Source organism: Antedon bifida, chromosome 4, assembly GCF_963402885.1.
Source record: "Antedon bifida chromosome 4, ecAntBifi1.1, whole genome shotgun sequence".
Taxonomy (NCBI): domain Eukaryota; kingdom Metazoa; phylum Echinodermata; class Crinoidea; order Comatulida; family Antedonidae; genus Antedon; species Antedon bifida.
This window is the reverse complement of record NC_136229.1, coordinates 5,815,613-5,826,054: the sequence shown is the minus strand read 5'-3', so window position 1 is coordinate 5,826,054 and position 10,442 is coordinate 5,815,613. Positions and strand designations below refer to the sequence as shown.

At 34.8% G+C, this 10,442-nt stretch overlaps 1 protein-coding gene across 1 annotated transcript; it reads right to left on the bottom strand.

Annotated features, from left to right (window-relative positions):
* Positions 1 to 6,444: 6,444 nt before the first annotated feature.
* Positions 6,445 to 9,271, bottom strand: LOC144840630 (uncharacterized). Its single transcript, XM_078696516.1, has 3 exons — positions 9,224 to 9,271; positions 7,780 to 7,999; positions 6,445 to 7,606 (listed from the first exon to the last, which is right to left on the bottom strand). The coding sequence occupies exons 2-3, from the start codon at positions 7,991 to 7,993 to the stop codon at positions 6,981 to 6,983; spliced, it is 840 nt and encodes a 279-aa protein (XP_078552642.1). The 5' UTR covers positions 7,994 to 7,999; positions 9,224 to 9,271; the 3' UTR covers positions 6,445 to 6,980.
* Between the last annotated feature and the right edge of the window lie 1,171 nt (positions 9,272 to 10,442).

Genomic DNA, 10,442 nt, shown 5'->3' with positions numbered 1-10,442 from the left:
GGTTTTAACGTCGCAATTTTCAAATGTGGACATATACAACAATGTTTTCTCCTTCTTTATTAGTTCGATGACAAACTTTTGCTTTTCGTCGAAGATAACTTTATCCGCTAGCTGCTTCGATTTTCGCCACTTACGCTCAGCTTTCCTACGGTCAATTCTGGCGCGTTTAACATCGTCGGTAAACCACAATGGGTTTTGTGAAACTTTTTTTTTGATAGTCCTTTCTGGACAATGCTTGTCTAATACACAGCGAATTCCTTTATTATAGAGTTTGACTTGTGTGCTGGGGTCATTAGTTGTGAGTATAGGGTAAAGTTCTTTTTAAGCGACTCTATGTTTACGCCTTTAAAGCAACGCGATGTAACAGTTAATTTAGATTGTTCTGGGTTACCTGCTTGTAGACGAAACGATATCATATTGTGATCTGATCCATAAGTGTTAGGTGATATTACACAATTTAAAACAGCTCCGTCGTCCTTTCGTACGATAACATGATCTAGAGTGTGACCAGATTGTTGTGTTGGACCATCTACTAGTTGGATAAAGTTGTGGTCATGGATCAGGTTAAGATATCTAGAAGTATCCCATTTATCTGGAGTGTCCACATGAACATTTATATCTCCAATAATGATGGGATTTCCGGACAGGCACGAAACTTCATGGAGAAAATCATCGAATTCTTCGATAAATGTGCAGGTTTTGAGTCCATTCCTTTGCGATGGAGGGGGCCTGTAGACTGCAACTAACCGATACGTCTTCAATGGGTCGGTTTAGCACGCGTGTTCAAATGTAGTAAAATCGGATTTAAGTGGTGAACTTACAAGTTTCAGGTACGACTTATAGATAATTAATAATCCCCCTCCATCTTGATCTGATTTGCGCGGGACATTCAAGAATGTATATCCATCAGGTGTACATTCCTTGGTGGTTACTGAGTCGCCATTTTTAATCCATGTCTCCGTAATTACGAGTATATCCACATTGAATTCTAGAATATAATCGAACACTGCTATTGTTTTATTACACACAGAATGCGCATTCCATAAATGAGTATTCAAATAATTTTGTTTGTGTGTTCCAACATTGCAGTCAATTGTAATGTTAGTTAAGTTCGTTGCTTTCGACTTAGTACATGGGGTGGGCCTACGAATAGGTAACGAAATGCGTGTTGGAATAGGCTTAGGATTATGTTGTGTTGATTCGTTTAACTTATTCAAAGTATCAATGAGGGGAATATTGACAAGGGTTCGATTCGAACCACGTACCTTGTTTCTCCGATAGACCCGTCGAGAAATGACTGGCCGAATGGGTCTGCGACAGTGTCTTCCACCCCTTCTACCTCTCCGTTTAAGACACATAGTGGCCGCAAAACAAATGTTTAAGTATCTAGATAGGCCTAGTATCCCTAGTGTTATAATATATAAAACGCAGTCCTATGCTTAATGCATAGGACTACGGTGTCTAATAAATCAGTGCATTTACATTTGTACTGTTATAACAATATATTACAACATTGGTGGTGCCAGCGGGGAGGGGTATAGGGATGGGAGATCATATGAAAAGGGTGAGGGGAGTCTGTCCGGCCCCCCCACTCCCTCTCCCCAACGGGGAGGATTGGCCATGTTCGGAAGTATATGTAGACAATATGATATTTCCTAATATAAAACAATACCCCATTGAGTGCTGTTTCAAGGATTTTAAAAGTGACTACCATTTACTGGTATAATATTGTCGGAACTTCCGGGTGTTCTCCCATCAACTTTAATAGTTTCTCTGGTGCTGGTAGTAAATCTGTGGGTTGAAGAGTATTTCCTATCCAAGAATTTTGAGGGAATAGATTTTTTTTAAACTGACATTTTGCTTTTTGCAACTTTCTCACAGAAAAGTAGGCTGTCCAAAGTCTCCATTGACTTCCTTCCATATATAGCTACCAATGCCAAATTCCTCTGATGCAATGTTTTCTAGTTTACAGAATTTGACATACTACTCCAACTGTGATGTGATGATTTTTAAAACAAATGATGCATGTGTATGACTGTCTCTCATAGCCATCAATGATAAAATAGTACATGTGAGGGAATGTGCACTGCTTCTCTATTGATGAATATGGCTGATTTTGACCCATTAGTATAATAATATCTTCTTTCCTCTTAAATTAATATTCTGTCACGGTTGCTTCATTCATTGATTTAATACTGTATGTTCTCGATGGGGGAGCACTGTGAATGCATGTAAAGTCTTTCCTTGGTGTGAGCTCTGTAAAAATTAATTTGCTTTTTATACATGGAATCCAGGGATGTGGTACTACATCCCATCTATTTGGTATAGGAAAAGGTGCACCTGCAGTAGTATGATTTATACAAACTCTGTAAAACCAACCATTTTGTTTTAAAAAAAACCTATTTCCCCTACCTGGATTTTTTTCTAGACTTTTAGTATGTTCATATAGGGACCTTATAGAAATGCATTGTGGTGAAGCAAATTTTTTCAACCTTTTACTAATTCTGAGCATATCTTTCCTGTACTATACTACCTGAAGGAAGGAAATATGCCTGTATCCTTTAAATTTGTGATCCATGAAGATTAATTGGAATTCTGACGACCTACCTAACCATTATACTTTTATTGTCAATCAATATTTAAATACTATTACATGGGATTATGATTGTCTTGTTTAAAAAAAATGGAAAATATATGAAAAGTTTAATATTGTGTTGCAACTTTAAAATGATGACACTGACATTGTACAACCGACCAATCAGAGTTCTTTATTGAAATGAAATTGAAAAGCATCCACACAATATTGCAATAAGTTTGATATTTTTAAAGGCCAGTAATTACTACCAAATCTGTACTCTGACAAATTTTGAATTCAGGTAAAAGCATTTTATTTTCTAAACATTTAATTATACAATATTCATTTACAGTATAAAGAAAAAACTTACTAAATTAGTCCCTGTTAAAAATGTATCAAATTTTGATAAAAGGCAATATTATTTTCATTTTCTTTAATATAATATAATACTTGGTGGAATTTTTGGATATTTGTTTGTCCACCAAGAAAAATATTTTTCATCAAAATCAGAGACGATTTGTGATTATGATAACAATGATGTAACTTGACAATTTTAAGCATTTTCGCTATAAAAGTTTTTTGCATCCAAGATTTATAGATTTTAAATAATACATTTTTGTATATTGTCCTACAAACTGCCCTTTCTGAAAGTTAATTTGAATGTTTTGTTGATGAATAGTAGTTTGAATTGATGCGCTGTCTATCGAAAATATTTGACCACTTAGATGAACTATTTCTCATTAAAGTATTGATTTTAAATACTAAATATATACACTCTATTTTATTAATTATTCCTCTTGGTTTTGTGATGTGGTACGTTACTGTATCTCCTTAAACTCTTGCTTATTATCAGTTTGCGATAGAGTGACTTAAATACTATTTTACTACAGCCATATTAATGGTCAGTGTTTTTTATCAGAAACCAAAGAACAAAGTCTATCTATTTATCAAAGAATATATTATGCAAAGATCAAAATAATATTGTAAATTAAGTGTATACAGTAGAAGGCATAGTTGAGTACATGTAGTTTCTCAAAAATGTATTTGAGCTTCAGAACAAGAATGTTTAGCTTTCAATATGTGCAGTAATGTTTTTACCTCAATGTGGATGAAACTTGCCAGGAATTTCCCAAACTTATAACATTAGGTTTTTACAATTTGTGTGTTCCCGTTATTGTGCAACAAGGCTTCTTTTGGTAAGCCTTCGGTATATATTCATAGCATAGGATAGCATCTATTATAGATAAATAAAGTAAAGTAAATAAAGTACACACATTATTGTCACTAGGTGGAATAATTCCAGACTACAACCCATCCAAATGTTTATAGAGAAGGGCAGATTCGGGAAATATTGAGTGGAGGAAACAATTTTAAAGATTTTGAACTGTAGGTAGCTAGGCATGGTTCACCTGAAAAAACCCCTATTTTTTTTTTTTTTTTATGAAAAAGATTCTGTTGTGATATGTAGAGTGAATTCTAATGAAACACACAATTCTAATTCAGTGGTAAAACACTTGCTTTGGAACTAAATAGGTTTGATATTTTTACATCAGGGAAGAGTAGTATTTACTTTGCCAAATCTTCGTACACATTTTCAACTTTTATAATTTAGGTAAAATTGTCTCTTTATTGTAAAAAATATTGATTTACAAAAAAACAACAAAACTGAACAACTGAATATAATAATGTTTTTATTCAAAACATTTATATGCACAACTGTAGACTATGCAATGTATGTTTGTTAGAATTTCCTATAATAGTACTGTACTTAAATTTGGTGCCTATTTTCAATTTTGATATACTTAATACAAAATCTGAGGAAACATAACTGCAGTATAGTGTTTGTGTTTTCTGCAGTAAATAAAAATGAGTTTTGGTGCTTTTTTTTCAACTCTTTTCCATGTACTGTACAGTATTACTATACAAATTTAGTTCTGTTGTGAAATATTTGTGCTTTGATTACTGTCTGTATTAAATAATATATTATTTCATGTACAAACAAGTATTTTTGAAACAGTATTCTATTCATTGATCCGTCCATTTTTAGATATTCTACGACCGTCCAATTCGATGATTTTCACCTTTTGCAGTTTAAAAACCATATACTGCATATATTTTACAATTATATTTATTTTTTGTATAACTGTATAGTGTTTCTACTTTGTGCAGTATTTTCATGTTAAAAAAAAGTGTAGTATTAAAACTAGTAGTATTGTTTTCTTATATATTTTATTGTTTACAAATATTTATTTAACCTTGCAATGCAATTTAGATATCAGTATTTATTATGTGTTGTATTGTTAATGTTATCTTCTTTACTAAAAACCAGAAGAATGAGATCACAGCATTGTTTTGTGTAGTCAACATTTATCATTTACTGTGTGAAGTCATTCTAAAATTATTTTGTTTGGAAAAATTCTTCTTTACAACATTCACCTTGAATGAAAGGAAAAACTGGTGAGGCCTCTCCAAAAAGTCATATCTTTTTCAAGTGAAGGAATTATGGGGAAGAAATCTATAAAGGTGTCTTAAATCAAAGAGCCTTTTATGTTCAAAACCAAAACTTTGGCAAATAGATTTATTTTACTGTAACTAAATAAATGCAAGAATGTACATTTTATAATTTACTATTAAATGTTTTCTTGATTATAATGTTTTGAATGTACAGTAATATTGTAAAGTCTATGCATACAAACTTTGCCACAACTCAGTATAGTTTTATTTTATGTCACACTTCTCATTAAGTATTGTTCTATGTTTATTTTAAAACGGTAGTTAAGTTAAGTTAACGGCGGATACAGGTTGGTATCAGGTAACAGTTGACTGGTTAAGGATCTAGAGTACACATTCTTTTTTGTTTTAAGCCTAGTCTACACTAGAGTAAACTTAACCAAACGAGCTTGCAAATATTCGGTTTGTGTACACTTGTTACCGAAGTCATTTTGTCCATCTTCAGCTAACTTTTTTCAGTAAGCACGGCTTACTTCAGCAAATTGCAGTGTGTCAACTAGTCTATACTAGCAAACTTTACCAAACTGTCTGTTTGACCATTCATAGTTTGCATAATAAAGTGTACTAGTTTAGACTTCCGAAAACTTTTTATGCAGTTTGCCAAAGTTGTCTAAAATCTAGAAAAATTGACAAACTCAGAGATTGCTCGAGTTTTACAAACTAAAATTTGTTAGTGTAGACTTCAGCAAACATTTTCTGTAGTTTGCGAAAGTTCCTACACTAAAAAACCTCACAAACTCAAGAGGTTTCTAGAGTTTTACAAACTAAAAGTTTGTTAGTGTAGACTTCCGCAAACGTTTTTTTGTAGTTTGCGGAAGTTCCAAACTCGGAAGTGTTTTTGGCCAAACAATAAGTTTTTCTTGTGTACACTAAGCTTAACCTTTGGGGACGGGGGTGGCGGGGGGGCTAGTCCGGTAGTTGTAGTAATGTTTATTGTGACCTGATGGTGTGATGTTCTCCCGTGATCTTGATGTTTCATTATGTAGGTAAAACAGTGATTTGATGTGATTTGATAGATTCGTGTGTGATTCTGTAAAATAACAGTGCAATGAAGACCGCAATCAAACTAACAATCAACCAAAATCCAGCAAGTGTATGTTGGTTAATCAGTAGATTAAGATGTAGTTTAGTAAGATGTAGTTAAACTTGTAGAAATTTCCTTTTGAGATTCTCAGTGGCCTTCTCTCTGGAGGTTTCAGTATTTTGTTCTTGCTCCGTTGTTACTACTGTAGTATAGTGTAGTGTAAGAGTATAAAAATCAAAGATTGTAAAGCTAAGGTGAATAAAAAGTCTTGTTTGAAAATATAACATGCGTCTTTATTTACGATGTTTACCTGCCATGATTCGGACAAGTATCAACGCATGATCATATCCTGCAGTTTAATTGTATATGTGTTATATAGTTTTTATATATTTTTAAAGACTCTAGCTATACAAATTGAAGCACAGAGACCCTTGTTTTCCCCATCGTGTTAAGCTCTGTCTACACTATCAAACTTTATGTGACAAAGAAAATGTGATGTGCCCATATATGGACATGATGATGTCATAAAACTACCATATTTGGGAATATCACTACCATATTTGATTACATCAAAGTTTTTTTTGTCGAACTAGTTCGATAGTGTAGACAGAGCTGAATAATGCAGTGGAGCAGCAACTTCGTGGCTAACGTGCTTGCCTTCCAATCTCAATGCCAAGGGTTTCACAGGGTTGTCCACTAAGCCCAACATTATGAAGCATGATAGAGTGTACTGTAAGTAACCGGTCTTTGCTTTTGCGTTTTTGATTTTGGTTGTACAGTATTGTTATGCCTGTATAAGAAATATTTAAGAAACTACAGTAGGCCTAATTTGTATTCAAGATGGCATTGAATGTTCCCAGGTGCGCGAGTTTAATCTGCAAACAATAAGTAACCGGAGAATGTAGTAAATCGACGAGAACTGCTGTAGAGATGACGATTCCCTTCCAGATACAGTTTTATTTGATCCCCTCGCACCAGCTGCAAGATGACGCTGTTCGATACGGAATCCCTGTACGTACTGTCGTCATGGTGATACACGCTTATAATGTGCTTATTGTTGTGCAGAAGTTGAACGTAGAGATTATTATCGCCTACGTCGTAGAAATTGGCTACGTGCATGGCGAAATAATACGTGCCATTTATACGACATCTGAATACTCCTGTATCTTTATCGAAGTCATGACCTACGTTAACAAATAGGGTGTCATATGTAATGACGCTTCCTGGATCCTGTGATGTCATAGTCTTTGTACGCCCTGCTGAAAAGGCAACGTTTGCCCTTTCGTAAGGTCTTATGAAATCTATTACTGGGGGTCCTGGTGGGCCTTGTTCTCCCTTTTCGCCCTTCTGGCTATTTGGGCTACTTCCGTTCGAGGTATTTTGACAGTCCTTACTTTGACATTGAAATACGTCACCCTTTTGACCTCTTTCACCTTTTTGACCTGGTACACCCGAAGATCCAGGAATCCCGTGATTACCGTTTGTTCCAGGAGCTCCTGAAAAATAAGTGCATATTGTCAGCAGTGATTTGGAAATAGTGCGGCAGTTCTTCGACTATAGTGCTCTGGATAAATACCGATCTGACAAACTGTAATAGTGATAAAACAATTTCAAGTTTGTCACTGCCGCATTTCACACTGGCACTGGCATAAATAGAGTTGTGTTTTACCTGGGATTCCTGGTTGACCCGGTTGACCTGGCTGCCCATATACAAAACCATGTGTTGGATGATTGTGGTTTGGTGGTATGGGAACCTCATTCCGTTGTTGACTCTGCTCACAATCACAGACACACTTATCAGTCTCTTCAGTTACCTGTGCAAAGTTGGTACTACATATTACAAACAACAGCAAAAGTAGAAAGTGCTGGTACATCTTGAACATGCTGGTCTGGAATGAAAATACTTTGAAATTATTCCAATGCAATCAGTATATTCACACACACTTTGCCAGCTTCTGATCTTCTTAAGTTTTTCTGTAACATGTGCAAAGTTGGTAGGACTATTACAAGGAAAGAGCGTATCTAACTCATGCAACTAAACAGATTCATCTCTTTCGCCAGTTGTTTAGTAGCATCTAACCATGATACAAGAAGAACCTGTTGCTGCTGCACTAATCGACAATACTATCCTATAGAACAGATGCAGATGGTTGATGCTGCTGAGAAGGACTGAGAAGGAGATAAAGAAGATCCTTATCCTGTGGCCTCGTGGAAAAAAAGTCGTGATTTGTAGAGACCCAATTTACAATCTCTCAATCAGGCATAAGTCGTTCAAAACAAATCATGTTCTTCCTCAACTCAATCTTAAATATTTGCCCTCAATTCAACACACTGAAGATTACCGAATTCCGGCACTTTGATTCCGGTTGCAACCATCTGATCTTCCATTTTTTACCGTTAAGTCATTGAACCGAAGTGGTGAAACTTATCCATAGGCCTATAATACTATTGTGATTAAAGCAAATTAAAAAGTTTCCTCAGTCAAAACAAAACAGAAATTGACATTAGAAAAAATACACATATCATTTTGCAGCATGGCATCGGTTGTATATCAAAAAGGGCGTATGGTGGAGGAGTGGGAGGCTGACACAGAGGAAAATTGAAATAAAGGAGACATCGTAAATGGCCTACATCATGTTTCATATGAAGATAAAATGATGTTTTATTAGAACATCATTTCAATCGATCAATCGTTGGATTTATATAGCGCCATTCCAACAGTCGATTGCTCATGGCGCTGCCAAAAATATCAGAAAATGTGAGTTTTGAGTAGTGACTTAAAAGGTGCTCAATAATGAATAAATGATGTTTGTTTAATGTTTCAAAGGTAGTTCGTTCCAGAGCCTAGGTCCCAGCAATACTGAAAGTCCAATCTCCCCAAGTATCATTTCCCATTTATGAAGATGATGTGTGAGTCCGCCGCGAACTGAATTTTCTAAGGTTATTTTTCAGATTTTTTTTGGTGAGAATGATACTAAAATAAAATAAGCAATACAACTGATTCTATAGTCTTCTCGGAGCTGGCAACAAATAGTTGTTTTTTTTAATTGGTATATAGCAACCCAAAAAAACTTACAAAGTCATGAAATACAATAGGCATACAGTATACATACCTGAGCTGATATCAACCACTGTGGATTCAAAACGTCTATCGATGTCTTGTCTCTTAATAATTATGATGGGTTCCAATCGGAAGCAAATTTAGAAACAATAGGTTGTTATGGGTCATATATACAAGGCGACATTTTAACGGATGTCCGATGGTTTTTATAACTTGTAAAGATGACGGTATTATTATTATTATTACTACAATCTTGCAACCACATTATTACCAGATCGTCTTGCTATAGAAATCGGTACGGATCAAAGTTGGGGAACAATTGTCTTTTGGCAAGACACCATAGACTATTATTATCTTTAATCCATGGACACACGGGATACACGACGTACGCGGCGTATGGTGTTCGTGGATAAATCAGGGAGTTTTATACCTCCGTGAAAATAATAAACCAGAGAAAGTATCGTCATTTTATATCTATTTTATATTAATAACGGTAAGCCTATAAATTAATATAATTTGTTGATGTTTTTTGTAAATTTTTTGAGGAAAAAAACCTTAGGGGTGTTCCTAAGTTTCCCCTTGTTTCTAATAAGGATGTCCCAAAGAAAGGGGATTCTACTCAGTAGTATTTAAAGATGTATTGTCCCTTTGACTAATTCCAAAAAAATAAAAAATAACAGATTTCGAAAAAAGGTGGGTCATTTTGAAGTATCATAATAGTTATTAACTATCACCAAAAATTTGTCGAAAAAAAAATCATTTAACTGAAATACAGACGTTTTTTTGTTAAAAAAATAACTTTGACTTCCAGTCAAAGTTTTCGATCAAAACATATCCCATAATGAAACGCGCTTGTTTGGCTACTCTGTATGCATAATCATAAAACTTTCTCGTGATCTGTGTGAAAATACCTTCTCAACCGTGACGAGTTGTAAACAATCCTAATTAGCATATGCATAATGCGTACTCGTGGTTTGAAATCTTTGTTTACTTTCGCTCGCGACGATTTTCCAGACGAAATGTAATCCAACTAATTTACCTGTTAATTACGTAAACTTGTTGGTTTTGGCTCGAATTTTCGACTTAAAGTGAATAACTTTAATATTACTTTGATATGGCCAATTTAAATTTAGAATATTTTGACCTTCATTTTTTTTGTGTTTCAAGGGACAATACATCTTTAAAATACATCATGCTTGATTGTTCCCCCCCTCCCCCCCCCCCCCCCCCCCCGCTTTAGGGGTGGGTGATCCTGGTTGGTTGGCCCTATA